This window comes from Prionailurus viverrinus, chromosome C1 (genome assembly GCF_022837055.1).
Source record: "Prionailurus viverrinus isolate Anna chromosome C1, UM_Priviv_1.0, whole genome shotgun sequence".
Classification (NCBI taxonomy): domain Eukaryota; kingdom Metazoa; phylum Chordata; class Mammalia; order Carnivora; family Felidae; genus Prionailurus; species Prionailurus viverrinus.
Genome location: NC_062568.1, coordinates 206,114,804 through 206,136,820, shown reverse-complemented (window position 1 = coordinate 206,136,820; position 22,017 = coordinate 206,114,804). Strand labels below are relative to the sequence as shown.

Below are 22,017 nucleotides of genomic sequence, written 5' to 3'. Positions count from 1 at the left end.
CCTTCGTATATCCGGGATGTGAGTCGTCGGTAGGATAAATGCGTTGCAGATACCTTCCCCCGTCCTGTGGCTTCCAGCTAGGACTTGACACTTTTGAGGGTTCTGGGGCTGACCCTCACCTGTCACATTTTGGGGGCCTGCTTAGGAATGGGAGCTCTCACCACCGCCAACGGGCTCCCCCGGGAGCAGGCGTGGAAGAAGGAGAGAGAGAACAGGAGTGGGGGGGGAGAGTTTGGGAGACACCGACCGTTCGTTGTGTTGGAGATCACCTCCGTGAGGCTCAGCACACATCGTGTCCTGGGTGGATGTCTTGATCTCAGCCGCTGGCTCTTCTGGCTGGAGGGCTCCTTAGAACACTGGGCCCCGCCCCAGATGACAATCTGCATTTCTTTTTTTTTTAATGTTTATTTTTGAAAAAGAGAGAGAGAGAGAGAGAGAGAGAGCACAAGCGGGGGAGGGGCAGAGAGGGAAGGAGACACCATCCGAAGCAGGCTGAGCCACCCAGCGCCCCGAGAGGATTTGCATTTCTAACAAGGGATGCCGATGTCCCTGGTCCTGGCACCAAACTTTCAGCACTGCTGTTTCAAGCCTGGTGTCCTGCCCACCACTGCCTCCCAGCCAGGGAGGGAAACAGAACGCTAGCCACTGACCTGCTCACGTCCTGATCTGACCCAGTGGGAGACCTGTGCAGGTGTTTCTATGGCGGAGGGCCCAGCGCCGCCAGCTGTGTGTATCTCCCTGCTCCCACAGACCCCCCCCCGAGACCCCACTGCAACCCAGCAGGCCCTGCAGTCAGCCAGGTCCTGGCATCTCCTCCTGGGGCAAGTTGATCAACGTCCACACCCTCCTTGTCTGGAAAACAGCCATGAGGACAGGACCTCCAGGGAGCCAGGAGTGAGGTGTTAAGGACACAGCACTCAGCACAGCACTAAGGAAGCAGCACTCCATCAGTGGTGGGTTTTTATTGTGGGTTTTTTTTTTCAGTTTATTTATTTATTTTTGAGAGAGACCGCGAGGGAGGCGCGAGGCAAGAGGGAGAGAGAGAGAATCCCAAGCAGCCTCCACGCTGTCAGTACCGCCGTGGGGCTCGAATCCATGAACCGTGAGATCATGACCTGAGCCGAGATCAAGAGTCGGATGCTCAACCGACTGACCCACCAGGTGCCCCGATATTCATTATTATTATTATTATTATTATTATTAATTCTTGAGTTCTGGCTCTACAGAAAAAAGGGGAAATGGCCAAATAATGGAATGGTCAAATGGTGATTTTTCTCTAGAATATAGCAAGGCTAGGTGGAATAGAGAAGAGAATCCCATATTCAGGTCTGCCCCAACTGCCCTCTGCCCAGCTCCAGTGTGCACGTGCACACACAGGCAGACAGACAAACACGGACACATAGACACGCACCTGCACGCACACACCCACCCCCACATTCACCCACACACCTGCTGCCTCGAGGTACATCTGAGATCTTTTGTTAGTTGACCGATCAACGGTCTGACTCCCTTTCTCATTATAGGACACATACAATGTGTTCTTGCACCCATACACCTGCAGGGTGAGGCCTGCATGACACAGCTGTCCCCTTAGCTGTGGTGGGCAACCTCACACACACACTCCCGCTGATAATCCCTGATCAGACTCCGGCCTCCCCACTCCGTTCCTGCCCCTGCACACACACTCCCCACCGGTCCAAGCTTCATCTGAGATGCAGGAACCTGCGGAAAGAGGGTTGAGGGTGTCAGAAGGGACAAGAGCAGGGGTGCCCTGGTGGCTCAGTCAGATGAGCGTCTGACTCTTGATTTCAGCTCCAGTCATGATCTCATGGTTTGTGAGTTCAAGCCCCGCATTGGGCTCCACACTGACAGTGGAGGCTGCTTGGGATTCTCTGTCTCCCTGTCTCTCTGCCCCTCCCCCGCTCACTCTCTTTCTCTCTCAAAAATAAATAAATAAACATTTGTTTAAGAAGGGACAAGAACAAACAGAAACCCATGGGGGAGGGGAAGGAAAAAAAGAAGAAGAAGGAAAAAAAGAGGTTAGAGTGGGAGAGAGCCAAAGCATAAGAGACTCTTAAAAACTGAGAACAAACTGAAGGTTGATGGGGGGTAGGAGGGAGGGGAGGGTGGGTGATGGGCATTGAAGAGGGCATCTTTTGGGATGAGCACTGGGTGTTGTATGGAAACCAATTTGACAATAAATTTCATATATTAAAAAATAAAATAAAATAAAATCTTGATTAAAAAAATCTCCCCCCCCCCAAAAAAAAGAAGGGACAAGAACAGAGACAAGGGGATTCCCCTGGGCCCCCAGTGCACTCCACCCATTATCTTACTCAATGCCAAAGGCAAGGAAGGAAGGCAGGAAAGGGGGCTGTTTCTGGAGCCAATTGCCTGAGTTTGAGCCCTGCCTCTGACACTCACTTGCTGTGTGACCTTGGGCAGGCTACTTAACCTTCCCGCGCCTCCATTTCTTCATCTGTAAAGTGGAGATGATAAGTATACCTCCCCATAGGGCTGCTATGAAAAGTAAGTGAGTTAAGGCTCATAAAGCACGCAGAGCGTCTGGCACACCATAGCCCATGATAGACATTAGTGTGGTTATTATCCCCGTGATAACTCCTGCGGAAGAGACTGTGTCCTGTGCTCCTGCTGGGGAGCTGAGTTCCACCTGCAGTGAAAGTGGGGGGTGCAGATTGGAGCCAGGCTGTCTTACTACCCGCCAGGAACTTTTCCTGCTTTGCCAGAGCGGTCCCCTCTTCCCAACCCCCCACACCGGCAGCTCCCCTAGCCTGTGCCTGTCAGTCAACTCCGTCCTTCCAGATGCCCAGGCCCCAAACCTTAGTGTCATCCTGACTCAGCTCTTTCTCCTACAGCGTCAGCCGACCCAGCGGCAAGCCCCGCGAGCGCCACCTTCAAAGGCACCCGGAGTCTGCTGGCTCCGCAGCCCCCACCTGCCGCGCCGGCCCCAGCACCCTGCACTCCTTCGGGGTGGTCTCCCCTCTAGCCCCTGCACCTCCTCTCCAGGAACAACAGCCAGAGGGATCCAGCTGAATGTAAGTCAGATCATGTCCCTGCTCTGCTTCAAACCCTCCGATGGCTCCTGTCTTGCTCAGATCAAAGCCAAATCTTTATGGTAGCCCCAAGTTCCTGCGTGCTCTGGCACCCGGTCGCTCTCTCACCTGAACTTCTGCCCTCGCTCACCCTGCTCTGGCCCCACTAGATTCCTGATGTCCCTCCAACGCCACCCTGCTCCCCCACTTCCACTGGGAATGCTCTCCCCCACAGATCCACTTGGCCCACACCTACCCTTGCTTCAGGTCTGTGCTCACAGGCCACCTCCTCAGCGAGGCCTAGGCTGACCACTCTGCTTAAAACTGCAAACCACTCCCAACCAGCCCCAGCCTCACCCCCTGCTGCTTCATCACTGTCTCACAAACGATTATTCTTTCCCATTTACTAACTTATCAGTAAATGTATTTTCTTCTCCACCAGAATCTAGGCTCCACAGAGGCAGGAATACTGGCCTGCTACATCCCCAGTACTTAAAACTCTGTCTGGAACATAGCAGGTGCCCGGTGAATGTTGAACGAGCGAATGACCCAGCAGAGCTTGGAAGGAAAGAAGCCGTATTCAGCTCCTTTCCTCCTCCCTTCTCACCCCTGGATGGTTTCTCCATGTGCCCACAGCAGGAGCTCAGTAAGAGGGCACATGATCTGGATCTCCCTGCCTTTAATTTTGTGGTTGCTCAGATTTTTAGAACATCTTTTCTGAGCCATTTACATTTAGATTTTCGCGGAGCAACTGTCTACTGGTAGAGAGAGAACCATGGTCCCCAGGCGGAGTAGCATTTGGGGTGGGGGTGGGGGGAGTTGCTCTAAGCCACTGCTGGGGCCAGCAAAGGGTTGTTCACGTCCAAGACAAGCCACAGATGGAAAAGGGAGGCAGCCAGGGGAGAGGACAGAGAGAAGAAAAATGCCTTTGTTACTCGTTTCTCAGTGCACCTACAGTAGAGCAAGAATAATGGAAATCAGACTAGAAGCTAAAAAAATCACCCACCGTCCTGACATCCTTCACAAATCGCACTGTGACATATTTGTTTGTGATGACAGGCTCTGGGCAGAGGCTGGGGACAGTGGTTCCAGGGACACAGAGCAGGGGACCGAGTTACAAGACCACCCTTGGCGACCCCAGCCTCAGTGCCAATGTGCCAGATGAGCCGGAGCAGAAGCGGTGTCAGCTTCCACTGAGGTCCCATCTGGAAAATGGGGCAGAGCAACCAAAGCCTGAAAAACACAGAGGCAGCACATTCAGGACGAGAGGGATGCTGGGTGGGCAAGAGAGAGGCCAGGCAGGCAGGGTGGGGGCCTGGGGCTTTGGCACCAGATGGTGGGCAGTTGATCTCCGCTCCAGGCTCCGGGCTCCGGACTAAGTGAGCTTGGCCATCTTAACCTGGGTTTCAGCTCTTACAAAATGGGATACACCTCTCACAAGGTTATTGTGGACATGAAATAATATAATATTTATGTATTTGCATTTAGATATTTAGGTATAGTAGTACATATGCGTATTTCTATACAGCACATCTACAATTTAGCACATATAAGTATCATTTTACAGGTGCAATGAGTCCCTGCCAGTTTCACTACTCCTATTTCATTCTACCAAAGGGAATAGCAGAGGAAGGAAGTAAAAGAAATCAGAATAAAAATACCTTTGGTCTCATGCACTTGACCAAGGGTTTGAACCCAGTACATGGAAGAGGAATCTCATTTAGAACATATCGTTCAAGGGGAGACAGGGTGGCTCAGTGAGTGAAGCCACAGGCTCTTGATTTCAGCTCAGGTCAGGATCTCACGGTTTGTGAGATCGAGCCCCACGACGGGCTCCGTGCTGACCAGGGGGGAGAGCCCATTTGGGATTCTCTCCCTGCCCTTTCCCCTGCTTGTGCTCTCTCTCTCTCTCTCTCTCTCTCAACCTCTCTCTCTCTCAATAAATAAATAAATGTTAAAAAAAAAAGAACATATCAAAGCACAAGAAAATGGTTGTTTTCCAGCAAAAAAAAAAAAAAGCAAGCATTATAACATATCACACATTTCTTTCATCAAAATCAAGCTGAGGCAATTACCAAGCCTCTGAATGCTGCCCCCATTCATGCCCCCGCCGCAGGACTTCGCAAGCACAAATCCCTCCATAGAGTCTAAAATCCCGCCAAGTGGGGAACTGACAGTTCCGAAAATTGCAAGAACCCTGTGATGTCAGGAAACACGCGGCATGGCGGTAAACAAGCGCCTGATTTCCATCTGCCTCCGTTTCCTCCCCAGGTGCCACCCTGGAAGGAACTGCCTGATCCCAGGGAGCACAGCCATGTGACGGCGTGCAGGGGGTGTGGAGTGGGCTGCACGGGCTCTGCAGTCCAAACCCTGCTCACCTCCTGGGTGCGTGTGAGCCTGAGCCGATCCTTTGGCATTTCCAGGCCTCAGTTTCTCCATCTGTGAATCGGGTTCCTGAGTCTCTACTTCCTAGGAGATGGTGTGAGACAACCAAATAGCACAATGCCTGCCTGGCACATAAGATGCTCTTCTAGTGGAACCTGCAGGCACCCCTCGAAGCTCACCGGCACGCACCCTTCCTGCCAAAGCCAATGGCTTCCTACAGACAGGCCTTGGCAGGTCCTTCCCCAGAGCCTTCACTCACTGCCTGGACCCTTGCAGCAATCACACGGATGGCAGTCAAGAATAGGCAGAGACATACCTGGCTTTTTTGTCCCTCGGAGGGCAATTCCACTCAAAGAAGGTTCCCAGAGGCCCCCAGGAAGTGAGCCCAGCTGCCCACGCCCATCACCTGCTCATTAACGCCCCCTACATTGGGTTCCTTCCCTTACCTCTTCCCACTTCTCTTCCCCCAAGGAGTGTTCCCTGGGCCCGCCGCTAGGGAAACTTAACCTAAGACAGGGCTCGATACATGTTGGCTATTAAAATAGTAAGAAGGGAAGCATGGTCGGCTCAGTGGGCAGAATATGTGCCTCTTGATCTCAGGGTTGTAGGTTCAAGCCCCCTGGTAGGTATAGAGATTACTTAAAAATAAAGTTTAAAAAAAAATAGTAAGAAGAAGAAGGGCCAATAATATGGCAGCATCTTGAGGCTGAGATCCTAGCAGACATCTAGTTAGCGTCCCTTCTAAGACTCTAAGAGAGTCGGCTGGAGACCACTGGGGATCCCCCGCAGAGATGAGGTGGGGGGGTTTCATTATTGTTGGGTTTTCACTTCCCAAAGATTTACAGAAACAGAAATAAGTTGGTCAGGCCCTGGTTGGGGGTAGAAACAAAACCTGTTTTAGATCGAACCAAAGCACATTCCCGAAAGTATTGTATTACAGGAGATCTTTATAACAAACCTATAGTGAACTTTTCCCCCTCTTGTGGGGAATGTGGTTCCTAAGAACTACCACCTAGTTCTGTTCCAGACCTGTCCTCGCGCTCCCGGGAAACTACAGGAAGGCACTTAAAAGCTGATTCTTTAAATATGGCTTTCTGTTTTGGTCTTGCTGATGTAATCATGACTGTACTGAGCATGAACAATTTCTCCTAAAGGTCAATGAGGTTTCAACAAGTCCTGGGGATGCCCCCCCCCCACTTTTGGTTGCAAGCCCTCACTAAGAGGGTTATTGCTCATGCACTTACTCATCACAATTTGGGGCCAAGGAAGGGACAGACAGGGTGCTGGTGGCTTTGGGGGTGGGCGTCAGCCAAAGAGAGATGGCAGAGGTTGGTTTTGTTCAAATTTTCAAGGGAATGAGGAGGAAGAGAAGAAAGTGGCCGGACAGACAGCCGGGAGCGCAGACCTTTGTAAGACAAGTAGGGAAGTGGAAAGGGACCCAGACAGAATCACCAGCCAAGTCAGAGGAAGAACATCAAAGAGATGGGGGCAGAGTGGGGAGATTTTTCACTATCAAATTGGAAAAGAAATTCGTGATAATACACAGTGTTGTTGAAGACACGGGGAGTTGAGTGATCTCTACCGTGAGCTGTGGTTGTAACTTGATACAGCTTTTCTGGAGGACAATGTAGTAAGTCATGTGTATCCCAGAGCAATTTGTCTCTCGTTCATTTATCGATAGATTTCGCTTTTGAAATGTTCTTCCTAATTTTGTTTCTAACGGGGGAAATGGGGGGCCCCTGGGTGGCTCAATCAGTTGAGCTTCTGACTTCAGCTCAGGTCATGACCTCACGGTTCATGGGTTCGAGCCCCACGTCGGGCTCTGTGCCGATACCTCGGAGCCCAGACCCCTACTTTGGATTCTCCTTCTCTCCCTCTCTATCTGCCCCTCTCTCACTCACTCTCTCTGAAAATAAATAAATAAACTTTAAAAGAATCCCAGCAATATTGGTTCAACAAATTGTGGTTTTATCAAGACTGAAATAACGGGAGAGCTGCTTAAATTGAGGGTGTGAATGTTTATCGATATGCGAGAAGATTCGACAAATACGGCCAACGGGAAAACAAGTCATGGAGCTATATGTCAAGGACGATCTCCATATTTTTTCTGGTTAAGTAGATACTGATTAAAATATACAAGAGCTGCAACACAGTATCAGTGGGGGGGTCCTCTTGGTGATGGATGCTGAGGGTATCTGTGTGGTGGGGCATCGGCTCCATGTGGTCCATTAGGACCTTCAGGTGACGCCCGTTTAGGTGATGCCAGCACCACTCAAACCCCTTCTAATGTGCATCCCTTTTGCAGACGTTGAAATTGCCGTCTCCTCAAATAACCCGCTATATCTCACAGACTCCCTTGTATCTCGGTCACCTCAATGACCTTACAGCTTTTGAATACTTGTATGGACTGAATTGTGTCCTCCCAAATTCATATGTGGATGCCCTCACCCCCAGTGTGACAGGATCTGAAGGTGGGGCCTTTGGGAGGTGATTAGGTTAGATGAGGTCATGAGGGCGGGGCGTCATCATGGGCTTAGTGCCCTTGTAAGAAGAGACCCCAGACAGCTTTCGTCCCCTCACCCTCTCCCTGCCATGTGAGGACACAGCAGCACGGCAGCCATCAGGAAGAGTCCTCACCAGCAACTAGATCAGCACCTTGCTCTCAGACTTCTCAGCCACCAGAACCATGAGGGACAAACGTCTGTGGCTTAAGCCCCCCCAGTCTGTGGTGTTGTGTTAGAGCAGCCTGGGCCAGTGCAGATACGATTTCCACCCTTTATATGGCAAGCCAGACTTCTGAAGTCTGATTCCCTTTCATGTCTTAAAGGTAAACTTCGTTTCTAAATGCTCTGATCTCCACGGGGCTTGGCTGCTTCGGCTATTCTTGTCTGTTGCCTGTAGCTCCATTTCTGGGGAGTTCCGGTGCCCTGGAATCCAGCGACCCGGCAGGGCTCAGGGCCCCAGGGCTGCTGGTGTGGATGGGGGCAGCCGTGCCCTGATTCAGCAGCCGGGTCAGGGTGGCAGTGCTGTGGATCAGGCACCGGCCACTAGAAGAACAGCCTCCCCCTTGGTGGCCGAGCTCTGCTGTGTGGTTGTAGAAATCAATGCTGAAAATTTCAGCTGGAATCTGCTCTTCAGCCCCTGATGATTCTACAGACCAATTGAGTCCCCTGAGAAATGTCCCCTTCTCTGCCCTGAAACTAGCCTGGGTGTCCTCACCTCGTGATGCCCGGCAGAGGAGCTGGGTGTCCCCCCACCCCCGCCTCGCCCCACCTATTTTACAGCAGAAACTCCAAACCCAGCTTTCCTTGGGGTCTTTTGATTCTCCAAAAGTCTCAACAGCGACTATTCCAGTCTGTTTGTCACCCTCTGGTCATAATTAATCCTAGCGCAAGGCGATCCCTCTGCCTGAACAGGACAGCTTGTCTACAAAGATCTGATTTCAAAGATCTAGATCACCATATTTGCATTTTTCTGATGTTTACTACCCTGTGTTACCGATATCATAAAAGAAGTTCCAGAAATAAAGGTATAACGTGTGAAGGTAGGACACAAGGCAGCGTAGGATGCTACACTGGACACAAGAACCCCATCTAGCAATCGGTTCCCTAAAAAGAGATGGTTGGATTTCACCACTGAGTCCTCTAGCTATGTGTCATCTGATACCACAGCGGTCGCTGACTACTGAGCACTTGAAATATGGTTACTCTGAATTAAGATGTGCTAAAAGTGTAAAATACACATCAGATCTCAAAAAGCTGGTACAAAAAAAAAAAAACAGCAAAGAATGGAAAATGTCCCACTAATAATTTTTTTTAATGAATACATGTTACAGGTTGAAATGATACTAGTTTGGACATATTGAGTTAAATGAAACATATTTATTTCAAAAGTAAAGTTAATTTTACTTGTCCCTTCACTTTTTGGGTTTTTTAAAGTTTATTTATTTATTTTGAGAGAGAAAGAGAGACAGAGCAAGTGAGCGAGCATGATTGGGGAAGGTGCAGAGAGAGAGAAAGAATCCCAAGCAGGCTCTGCACTGTCAGCCCAGAGCCTGACTTGGGGCTCGATCTCACAAAATGTGAGATCATGACCTGAGCTGAAATCAAGAGTTGGACGCTCAACCGACTAAGCTACCCAGGCACCCCTCTCTTTTTAATTTTTGAAGGTGGCCGCTAGAAAACTTTTAATTCCATGTGTAACTGGCACTTTATTTCGATTAGATGGCCCTACCCTAAAGCATCTCACAGATGGGGAGGGACAAAAGCCTCACTTTTGGGTTCAGGAAATGAGGACACTAAAGGGAGATCCGGGGATGGGCTGGCTGGGAAGGTAGCTTTTTTCAAAAAAACTGGCAGTAACGGGGGAACAAAGACAATGGCTTGGGGGGAGGGGAGGGGAAGAGGAGACATATTTAAGGGTGGGGAATCTGAGGATGCTGGGTAAAGATTAGGATACACGAAAAGGAAGGAAAATCTTCCAGAGAGAGGAAGATACATTGAACCAGTCCCAGAGTGGGGATGCGGGACAGAAACAGACACTGAAAGTCCCACTGAAGAGGAATACCTACGAGCATTGTTCCCTTAACTGGAAAGGCAGGCTGGAACAGTGCAGGGGAACACAGTAAGCTATGCCATGTACACACAAAGACTGGGAGTGAATCACTAGGAACATTAGCGCTCTCCAGGAGTGGCATTGCATTTTCCCCAATGCGGGTTTCTCTGTGCTTTCCCAGGGTCCTCCAACAGATAGGTATTGATCTTGTAATTAGAAAAGCAAATAAAAAAATTTTTTTTCAAGACTCCAAGAGGCCTGAGGAGCTTCTGGATTGGAGAAGGACACACAGAAGGCAGTTGTTCTGAGTCCCCTGGAGATTCACCCCAGGCTGAAGAATCAGAATCTTGAGGAGGGGGCTCCCCAGCTATTTGGAGGGAGCCTAGCTCAGAGCCTTTCTGGCTTTGCTGCACAGCCTGTAAAGTTGCCTGGATGTACCAGATGTGATGACACAGATGTGAGTACTGGGTCCAGGCTGAGAGGCTATCAGTGTCTTAGACTGAGGGCCCTTCCGGGGTTGCTGGCTCCACACCTGTTCTCAGGCAGCAGCAAAGAAGCCTGAGAGGGCTGCTGGGGCAAAGCCCATGAATGAAAGCCTCCCCACGAGACTTGAGGTTGAAGGAGGGGGGCAGCACCACCCTGGCAGGCCCCTGCACAGCACCGGTGCCCTGGAACTGCCTGTTGCAGTCAACTAATTCTTCAAGCCCTCTGACCTTTAGTCCCCTGCTTCGTGGCAAGAGCTGCTTTGGGTCAACCTGGTCTACCTTGGGTTTAGGATAAAATGAGCTCCCGACTACTTCAGGGAGCGCTAACGATGTGCCCAGTCCCACTAAACCTTCACAACAGCTCTACTGTTCCATTTTACAGATGAGGGAACTGTGGCTCAGAGAAGTTAAGCCGTTTGCCCAAGGGAATTAAGGTCCGAGACTGATAACCAAGTGGCAAAATCAGAACTCTGATCAAGGTTGTTCACTGCAGAGCCCGTCCTGAGCTTTCTTTCTTTTTTTCAAAAACTCATCCAATGTTTACTGGATAATGAACCATTGCCAACATTGCTGAAATCTGCAACTCACCCACCCAGATCCCTGTCTTGGCCACCCCCTGAGAAGGAAGCCGGGAGCCAGAGAGAAGCCAGAGGGATAGGGGATGCAGGGAGAGGGAAGAGGAAAAGCAGGGAGAGGGAGGAGCTAGACAGGACGCAGGGCTACACTCCCAGGGACACACACACACACACACACACACACTCACATGCACACACAGGCAAGGACCAGGGGCGTCAGTCTCTGCCCCACCTGGTGACCGCAGGGACATCAAAGAAAGATCAGGCATCCACAAGACATTTCAGTCCTTCCTATCTTGATGTGTCTGTCGTGAGGGGCTGGACCAAGGTCATTGGACTCTGCCTTCAGGACACATTAGCCTTGAGCCAAGGCAGCTCTGATCGCAGCCACCAACTTCAGAAACTTACTCTCCATGTCCATGTAGCCATCACCTCCCTTCTTGGAGTGAAACAACTTCCCTGCTACCATCACTTCAAAGCCGGTGGCCTGCAGAGTCCCCTTGCTGCAGATGTCCAGGCTTCTGGGGAGCTCATCTTCTAACTTCTTGTGCTGCAGGTACTTGGATTTGTAGCTTCAAGCACCACAATAAATGACTCAGGTGGCAAGGACCATGGCTGGGGACCACAGCTTGGGCAGGGGCACGGACAGGTGACCTACCTGAGGCACAGACAGGAAAGCTCAGTCCTTGGCATGCATCTGAGTGTCATGGACACAGGGTTTGGACCTGAGGAGGAAAGTCCAGAATGTTGTGTCTCTCTCCCGTCAGAAAGGTGGAGAGTCCTGGGCTGGCCTCCTGAGGGGAGATGCTAGGCACGGGATGGGGGGCTTTGAGGGGAGGGACCCCTGAGAGGGGGCCCATAAGGTACCGTGTTCAATACAGCATCGTTTTCAACTTGTCAGAACTTGTCAAATGAATTACAAAATAAAACCCCAAATGACAGAATAATGAACAATTCATTTGAAATGTAAAATAAATAGGTAAATCTCTGGTGAGAAGGCAGAATAAATGGCATTTGGATGACATTTGGTGATTAAATTAAACAGTAATGAACTTGTGAGTAATGTGCCCAGAGATGGCTAGGGAGGGTGATTTTTTTTTCCTCAAGCCAAGGACTTAAAGCTCCAGCTGTTCCCAGTTCTCATGTCTGGGAGCCTAGCTGGGGGTCAAGGGAGTCGGAGGGGAGCAACTGACTCACCCACTCCACCAGAGACCCAGCCTGGAGTGGGGGGCCAGCCTTGAGCTTTGAGGGACCCAAGCCCAGGTCTTTTGGTACCAGGGGAAACTTCCAGATCATCTAGTCTGCTTCTGTCATTTATACTGTGGGAAGCTGAGTCCCAGAAAGGTCCAGAGACTTGTCCAAGGGTGACCAGTAGAGCGAAGACCAAGGTCTTCTGACCTGCCTACTTCACCACATCTCTTCTCCCCCCCATAATAGCTGGTCCCCAGTATGACCAGAGATGACCCCCAGTAACCACACCTCCTAACATCCACACCCTTATGTGGTGCCTCCTTTCGAATCCAAGCTGGACTGTGACTTGCCGTGGGCCAACAGAACATGATGGAAGTGACGCTGTGTGACGTTCAAGGCCAAGTCACAAGAAACCTTGCAGCTTCTACCTAAGACTCTTAGAACACTCATTCCATGGAAAACCAGCCACCATGTAAGAAGTCCAACTACCCTCCATGCTGTGAGGAAGCCCAAGCTAACTACATGAAGAGGCTGCATGTAGAGGGAGAGATTGGTATTCTGGCATCTCAAATAAGGCACCAAGTGTGTGCATGAAGAATCCAGCCCTGCCAACCTGTACACCACGGGGCTGTAACCACATGAAAGTCCCCAAGAGAGGTCCACCCAGCTGAGTCTAGTCAACCCACAGCAATGTGAGAGTTAATAATAAATTTTTGTTTCCAGTTATTGTGATGGGTTAATTTGGTATGCCAATTGGGCTAAGGGGTACCCAGAAAACTGGCAAACATTATTTCTGGGAGTGATGTGAGCCACCCAGCCACGAAGCTGGGTGTGCACAAACATTCCATCATCAAATGGAAGTGGTATATACAAGATCAGGACCAAGCAGGCCCTGAAGGCATAGGCAAATTGCATGAAGAAATGGCCCAGATGCCCAGGCCCCCCCTTGCTACACCACTTTCTCTCACCCAGCCTGCATCTATGGTCTCATGGGGAGCTCCCTACGATGGGTTGACAGAGGAAGAGGAGACGCAGGCCTGGTTTACAGATGGTCGTGTGCAACATGCAGGTAATACTCAGAGTGGACAGCCGCAGCACGACTGCCCCTCCCTGGGACATCCCCGAAGGACATGGTGAAGCAAAATCTCCCAAAGTGGGAAGACAAAATGGCAAAATTTTGGCCATGGCATCTTGTTGCCTGCTTTTCTTGGAAGACAAAATGGCCAGATGTGTGACCATATACACACATATACTGGTTCATGAGCTGTGGCCAATGGTTTAGCTGGATGGTTGGAATGAACATGGCTTAAAAACTGGTGCGAGGGGTGCCCGGCTGGCTCAGTTGGAGGAGTATGTGACTCTTGATCTTGGCACTGTGAGTTTGAGCCTCCCATGGAGTAAAGAGATTACTTAAAAATAAAATATTTTAAAAAGTGAAAACAGGGGGACCTGGGTGACTCTGTCAGTTAAGCATCAGACTCTTGATTTCATCCCAGGTCATGGTCTCACAGTTGTGAGATTGAGCCCCCTGTCCATGCTGGGCATAGAGCCTGCTTAAGATTCTCTCTCTCTCTTTCTCTCTCTCTCTCCCCTTCCCCCACGCATGCTCACATTCACTCTCTGTCTCTCAAAAACAAACAAATAAAATAAAATAAAATAAAATAAAATAAAATAAAAATTGGTGACAAATTTGAGGAAGAGGTATGTGGATAGTCCTCTCTGAATGAGCAAAAAAAAATGTGAAGATATTTGTGTTGTACATGAATGCTTACCAAAAGGTAATCTCAGCAGAGGATGATTTTAATGACCAAGTGGCTAGGAGAACACCTTCTATGAATACCAGTCAGCCTCTCTCCTTAGACAACTTTGTCATTGCCCAGTGGGCTCATGAACAAAATGGCCATGGTGGCATGGATGGAAGTTGTTTCTGGGCTTGGCAACATGACTTCCACTTACCAAGGCCAACTTGGCTATGGCCACTGCTGAGTGCCCAATTCACCATCATCAGAGACCAACACAGAGCCCCCAGTAGGGCACCATTTCCCAAGGGGATCAGCCAGCTACTGATGGCAGGTTGGTTACACTGGATCACTTCCATCATGGATGGGGCAGCTTTTTGTCCTTACTGGAATAGACACTTATTCTGGATATAGACTTACCTCCCCTCCATGTAACACTTCTACCAAAACTACCATCCGTGGATTTAGAGAGTACCTTACCTACTGTCTCAGTATTCCACACAACATTGCTTCTGATCAAGGAATTAACTTACAGCAAAAGAAGTGTGGCAATGAGCTCATGATCATGGAATTCATTGGTCTTATCATGTTCCCTACCATCCTGAAGCAGCTGAGTTGATAGAACAGTGGAATAGCCCTTTGAAGACTCAATTACAGTGTCGACTAGGTGGTAATACTTCGTAGGGCTGGGGCAAGGTTCTCCAGAAGGCTATATATGCTCCAATATATGGTGTTGTTTCTCCAATAGACAGGATTCACAGTCCAAAAATCAAGGGTAGAAATTAGAACGGCACCACTTGCTATTAACCTTAGTGACTCACTAGCAAAATTTTTGCTTCCTGTTCCAGAGACTTTATGCTCTAATTGGATTAGAGGTCTTAGTTCCAGAGGGACAAATGCATCTACCAGGAGACACAATGATTCCATTGAACTGGAAGCTAAGACTGCCACCCAGTGACTTTGGGAACTTCAGGCCTCTGAGTCAACAGGCAAAGAAGGGAATCACAGTGCTGGCTGGGGTGATTGATCCTGACTTCCAAGGGGAAATTGAGCTCTTACTCCCCAAAGGAATATGGAAGAGTATGCCTGGAATACAGGAGATCCCTTAGGGCATCTCTTAGTGTTACCATGCCTTGTGATTAAACTCAATGGAAAACTAGGGGCGCCTCGGTGGTGCAGTCGGTTGGGCATCTGACTTCAGCTCAGGTCATGATCTCACAGTCTGTGGGTTCGAGCCCCACATCGGGCTCTGTGCTGACAGCTTAGAGCCTGGAGCCTGCTTCAGATTCTGTGTCTCTCTCTCTCTGCCCCTCCCCTGCTCATGGTCTGTCTCTCTCTGTCTCAAAAACAAATAAAAACATTTAAAAAAAAAGTCAATGGAAAACTATAACAACTTAATTCTGGCAGGACTATGAATGACCCAGGCCCTTTAGGAATGAAGGTTTGGGTCACCCCACCACATAAAAGACCATGACTAGCTGAGGTATTGCTGAAGGCAGGGGGAATACAGAATGTGTAACAGAAGATAGTTATAAATACCAGCTATGACCAAATGACCAGTTACAGAAATGAGGACTGTAATTACCATCAGTATTTCCTCCTTATTGTTATGACTATGGTTGTGTGTATATATATACATGTATTAAGCAAATATCTCTCTTTTCTTTCCTCTCTTATTCCCTCGTCATATAACATAAGATGTACTGACTTAACGTCAGTTTTCACATATTGCTGATTTTACATCACACTATTTAAGTTGTGGCATATCAAGAAGAGTACACAACACTCAAAGACTTTACCTCTTCTTCTGCCGGAGGAGTTAGTGTGTTTTGCTCATATGCAGCCTAGTCAATCGTGTTAGGTAGAATTATGACCTTGTGATTGTCCTTATTTGGAGATTAAGTACAGTTTATGGAGATGGGTGTGGGTGTCAGGTTGACAAGGGGTGGACGTGGTGGTTAATATTGTGTGTCAATTTGACTGGGCTAAGGGATGACAAAATAGCCAGTGAGCTATTAATCCTAGGTTGTCTGTGAGGGTGTTTCCAGAAGACATTAGCGTTTGAATCAGTAGACTGAGTAAAAAAGATCACCTCTCAGACATGGTGGGCATCATCCAATCCATCTAGGGCAGGAATAGAACAGAAAGGCAGAGGAAGGGCAAATTTCCTTTCTTTGCTTGAGCAAGGGCATCCACTGTCCCCTGCCTCAGACGTTGGTGCTCCTGGTTCTTGGCCTTCAGTCTCTGACTGGCGCTTACACCATTGCCTCCCCCAACCCCACAATTCTTGGGCCTTTGGACTCAGACCTTATACCATCAGCTACCCTGGTCCTCAGGCCTTTGGACTCAACTGAATGACACCACCTGCTTTCCTATCTCTCCAGCTTGCAGGCAGCAGATGGTGGGACTTCTCAGTCTCCACAATCACATGAGCCAATTCCTATAAAAAAAAATCTTCATATGTATATATCTATATCTATATCTATCTATCTATATTTAGAGGGAGAGAGAGAAATAATGTCCTATTGGTTCCGTTTTCCTGGAGAGCACTGACTAAAACAGCTCCTAAGTTTGGGGACAGTTTGTTACACAGCAGTTTATAATCAGCATATAACTGACTTTCAAAAGAAGGAGAAGGAGTTATCAGAAAGCTGTAGGCCAGGGTTCTTGGGGCCCTCCCTCTACATTTAATGTGGGGTCAACTTGAACCTAGATGTCCCATGGGAAACACCACTCCCAGGTCTGAGGGAGCCTGTCCTAGAGAAACTGACCCTTTGGTTTCCTTATTCATGTATTCAGCAATCCCCCATGTGAGCAGTAAAGATAGGAGTGAGAGAAAAGCAGTCTTTGTCCTGGGGCTCACAGTTCACGAGGCAAAACAGACACAACCAGGTAACCCTGAGGGTTGTTGGAGAAACAAGCTCTGACGGGAAGAACCAGGCTCAGCAGTGGCATTTGCCACCCTCCCACATCCTCACTGCACCCTCATGACTTCCAAGGAAATGACGTAGAACCCTCCGTGTGCCTACCTATGGCCTCTCTGGGGCGAGAGGATTCAATAAGAAAAATGTTCACAAATTACTTACTACAAGTGGGTGGTGCCTCGTGCTCGATGAATGGCAGCCATTGTTTTTACTCTGATTATTACCATTACTATTCACAAAAGTGGAGATGCTTTGGGGCACCTGGTGGTTCAGTCAGTTAAGCACCCGACTCTTGATTTTGACCTCATGGTTTGTGAGTTCGAGCCCTGCATTACGCTCAGCACTGACAATGTGGAACCTGCTTGGGATTCTCCTTCTCTCCCCCTGTCTCTGCCCTTCTCCGGCTCATGGTCTCTCTCTCTCTCTCTCTTTCTCAAAAAAATAAACTTTTAAAAATAAAGTGGAGATGCTTTACAAAGTTCTTCCATTTTTCCCCCAAATTAATGGAGAATCTATTGAGTATCTTCTAGCTGCCTACTTTGTAATCTGTCTACAACTGGATGCTTTCCAAGCCCCTGAAACTTAATGTCCCCAGATCTTCCTCCTCTCATTTTTTTCCCCCAGTGCTGCTCAACGTGATTTCCTCGCTCTGTCAGTGGCTCCAGCAGCCGTGGCTTGGGGACACTAAAAGCTGGGAGAAGGGACAGGGTAGGCAGGAGCTCTGGGGGGATGTTGGGAGAGTAGGCTTCCAACTAGGAGGACTGGGGGATGCCCTAGATCTACAGCCCTTTCGGGGGTCACTGGCAACACTCACATCTCCCACACAGCAGGATTAGCTTCCTGACCCAGGAAACAATCTCTCACTTGGAAATCAAGCAAAGCCTCACTTCATTTTGCCAGAAGTGGCAGCCAGATGGATGCACTAAACGTTGGTCATGATGTGCTGTAGGAGTTGGGGCCGGGGGTGGGTGGGTATTCATACTCAGTTTTAACTGTGATCCCTTCCATTTGGAAGATGACTCTTGCCTTTCTGAAGCTTTTCCTGAAGGTTTTTACCCCCAGAAACCCTCCTGATCCTCCCCCCTACTCCTTGTGACTATACCCATGTGATGGATGCCATGGCATCCCACCCATGCCTCTCGGCGCTCGCCTTGCCTCCACATGCCAGCTGCTTACTGCCCAGCTCAAGGGAGAGGCCAGCCCACCTGCCATGGGGAAACCGGCACCAGAGACCCCTGTAAGGAACAGCACATCCAGATGGGGCCTAGGAGAGGCAGCCGTCAAGGCCCCCTGATGAGTGACAGGGCTGGGAGCTCAGGTACAGGCAGAGAGCAGCGCAGTCAGCCAGGTGACGGTTCAAATCCCTCCTCTGCCTCTTACTGAAAGTGCGACCTTGGGCAAGGCTCTCAACCTCTCCAAGCCTCAGTTTTTACCTCTGCAAAATGGGGATGAAAAGTGTTCAGCATGCAACAAGTGCTTTATTATTATTTCTGCTGTTGCTGCTGCTGTTGTTGGTTTAATTCTAAAGGAGAGGTGGGCTCTGTCCCCCATTGTGAATTTCATCACTTGGAACAACTATCTCTCCCAACCCAGGGACTCCAGGGACTCATGTCCAGCCTGCCGGATTTCTGACACCGAGACAGGAAGGGCAGGGCTGGAGGGGAAGCCAGCTGCAGACCGACAGCCAAGGGCAGAGGCTCCTGGAAAGATGTGGCCAGGGGGAAAGAAGGACATGAGTTTGAACAGCATTTGTAAAGAGTCAGAGTCACCAAGAGACGAAATGGTGTTTTCATCTGGGAAGTGGGGAGGCCCTGCTCCCATTCCCCTTCCCCAGATGCTACACATGTACAAACTGAGGACAGTGACCTCAGTTTCCCCAAAGCACCTGGAGGTTGCTGGGGAAGGGGGAAAACCCATAGTAGGGAGGAGTTTGGAACCTCCAACTGGAGGTCTGTCTTCATCCCCTGAGGTTGATAGTGTTAAATTGGGGGTGCTGGGCCTGCCCACCCACCTTAAGTGGGAGTGTTGTGGGGCTAAATCAGGGTGAAAGCTCTCTGGGGTGTGGGTGTTCCAGTGCTCTTGGGCAGTGCAGCATTGAGGCAACTTCTGTGACCATAGATAATAGCCCTATGAAGCCATTAGGTTATTACACACCGTTATCATTAAGATAATTTGTGTCACTGAACTTAACTCACACCCCTGCCCCCAGTGATAGGAAGGGATTCCAGAGCAAACACTTGGGGGGGGGGTGAGGGTCCTCCACCAGAGAGGGTGGGATTCTCCTTTTTTCTTTCCCCAAAGAGGCTTTGACCTCTCTACCCAGTGGCTCCTTCTTAAACCTAGAAATTATTGGAAAGGAAAAAGAAATGTTCCTGCTAGTGAATTTTCATGAGTGTGAGAAACAGGAAAATTCTCACCTACTCTCATTAGCCCCCAGTGTGTCTGTTCTGAAGTGTGCCAGCACAAGGACATCTGTGTTATGACCCCAGGGCCTTTGCACATGCTGTTCTTCCTGCCTGCATGCTCTTCCCCCAAGATATACACACAGCTTACCTCTCATTCCCTCAGGTCTCTATTCAAAGGTCCTCTCCTTAGAGCCCTCCCCCAACCACCCTTCTAAAGAACATCCCCAGGGGGCACCTGTGGCTCAGTCAGTTAAACGTTCGACTTCAGCTCAGGTCATGATCTCATGGTTCATGGGCTCGAGCTCCATGTCGGGCTCTGTGCTGACAGCTCAGAGGCTGGAGCCTGCTAAGGATTCTGTCTCCCTCTCTCTACCCGTCCCCTGCTCATGCTCTGTCTCAAAAATAAATAAGCATTAAAAAGAAAAATCAAAGAACATCCCCAGTGCTCTTTATCTCCTTATCTCACTTAAATTTTTCCTAGTTCTTGTCACTGTTCCTCATCACATTACATATTCATTGGTTATGGCCACCTCAGCCACTGAAGTCAGCATTCCCAGAGGGCACGAGTGCTGTCTTACTCATGACTGTATTTCCAGCACCTAAAACAGAGCTACACACACAATAAGTGCTCAGCAATATATACAGAAATCCCAGTCTCACTCTCCTCCTGTTGGAACCCAAAGGCACAGGGCTCCACCTCAGCCACTTGGGCCACAAGCCCAGGCATCATCCTGGATCCCACTGTGTGCCCACTCCCTGCACCCAACTGGCAACTCCTATTGGCTCTGTCTCCAAAACCTATCCCAAAATACGCTTCCTCATACATCCCTGTCCCTAAATTCCTTTTCCAAGTCAACTCCTTACTGCTTCCAGCATCCTTGCCCGCTCAATAGCCAGAGTAATCTTTTAAAAATATAAATCAGATGTGGGGCGCCTGGGTGGCTCAGTCAGGTGGGCAACCAACTTCAGGTCATGATGTCACAGATCGTGAGTTCTAGCCCCGTGTTGGGCTCTGTGCTGACAGATCAGAGCCTGGAGCCTGCTTCAGATTGTGTCTCCCTCTCTCTCTGCCCCTCCCCCACTCGTGTTCTATCTCTCTCCTTCAAGAATAAAAAAAATTTTTTTAAATATATAAATTAGACATGACCACCTCTCCCTTGCTTAAAAGCCTTCAGTGGGTCCCATACCAGAAAAAAAAAAAATCAAACTGTTTTCCTGCTGACTTCTCTGACTTCATCCCGCACATTTCCATGTACGCATCCCTGCACAAGCTTTCCTGTTGCTTCCCAAGCATATCAGCCTCATTGTTTCCACCACAGGACCTTTGCACTTGCTATTTCAGAAAACTCTACTGATCCTTGCCAAACCAACTCTGCCTTATCATTGGGCTCTCATGTCAAATGTGTTTTCTCTGAGAGGCTGCCCTTGACCACCAAACACACCCCGCCCCACTCCCAGTCACTCCCACTGCGTTACCCCACTTGCTCCCTGCATCTCACAGAACATCGTCTGAAACAGTCATGTTTGCCTGTGTGTTGATCAAGTGTCTCTGCCATTGACTGGAATGGGGAGACTTGGAGCAGAGAAAGCAGGTGTGGAGGGGGGCGGGTGCAGAAGGAGGATGGCAGGTCCTGCTTGGCTTTATTGAGTCTGAGGGGCATGGGGTTGTCCAGGTGGAGATGCCCAATGGGCAGGAGGATCTGTGGGTCTGGAATTCAGGAAAGTGTTCGGACTTAGAGACTGGGATCTGGATAAGCGCTCTGAGAAGGGCATGAAGCGTGAGAATGGATAGGGAGATGAGCACAAGAGGTAGCTGGAAGCCACAGAAGGTTCTGAGCAGTCGACAGAGAAACCTAGAGAGAGGAGCTGGTCAGACAGGCCAGTGAGGCAGCAGGGCCTGTGCCCTGGGAAACCCGGCCTGGTTGTCCATGCACCAGGGATGGAGAGGAAGTCACAAAGGCAGGACCCCCATCATGTGATCTTTTAGGACAGCATCCCCTTCCCTTCTGCAGGCAGGGGTCTGAAATGTCATCCAGACCACAACTGAGGCCCCCATTCCAGCCATTCTCTTCACTCTGCTCCACAGGAACAGCCCCACCAGGCCCTTGGACATCAATTCTCCTGATCCTCGGCTCTTACAGAGCCCCTGCCAATCGATCGCACTGAATCGAGTCAGTGGGGCAGGTCCAGAGGGCCTCAGGCGGAGAGATCATCACAGTGCTATTGCTGCCAATGTGTGCAGGGACAGATTTTTCATTAACCTCACGGCCCCCTCCTGGAGCACCCCCACTTGGCTTCAAGCCACAGTCTTCCGGCTCCTAATTCCTCTTTGTCCCTGGCTCCTTGCTGGTGAGCGCTGAATTGGGGAGCACACTGGGCCGGGTGTCAAGGGTCTTGGGACGTTGACCCTCTTGCAGAAAAGAGGCAAGGGGAGGGCAGCTGGAGCCCCTCTGTGCCAGTCAGGCCCAGTTCCAGGGAGTCAGGAGACACAGAAGGGGAGGGTGGTCATCCCAAGGGACCCAGTAAGAGCCTCAGTTCCCAGGGCATTGGCACCAACGTGTCAGGAAGGGAAGCATGACCTAGAAGTTAAGGGCTGGGGCTCTAGGGCCCTGATTCATCTCCAAATCCCTGAACTGCTACCTCCTAGCTATGTGGCACCTTAGGCCAGTCACAGGAATCTCAGCCTCTCAATCCATAAAATGGGGA

The 22,017-nt window shown here is 49.7% G+C and overlaps 1 protein-coding gene across 1 annotated transcript; it reads right to left on the bottom strand.

Moving 5' to 3' along the window:
- Window positions 1-11,407: 11,407 nt before the first annotated feature.
- Window positions 11,408-11,668, bottom strand: LOC125173866 (selenoprotein W-like). The gene is given in 1 exon segment (XM_047873483.1): window positions 11,408-11,668. A coding segment is annotated over 1 exon segment (258 nt). The 5' UTR covers window positions 11,666-11,668.
- Window positions 11,669-22,017: the final 10,349 nt, after the last annotated feature.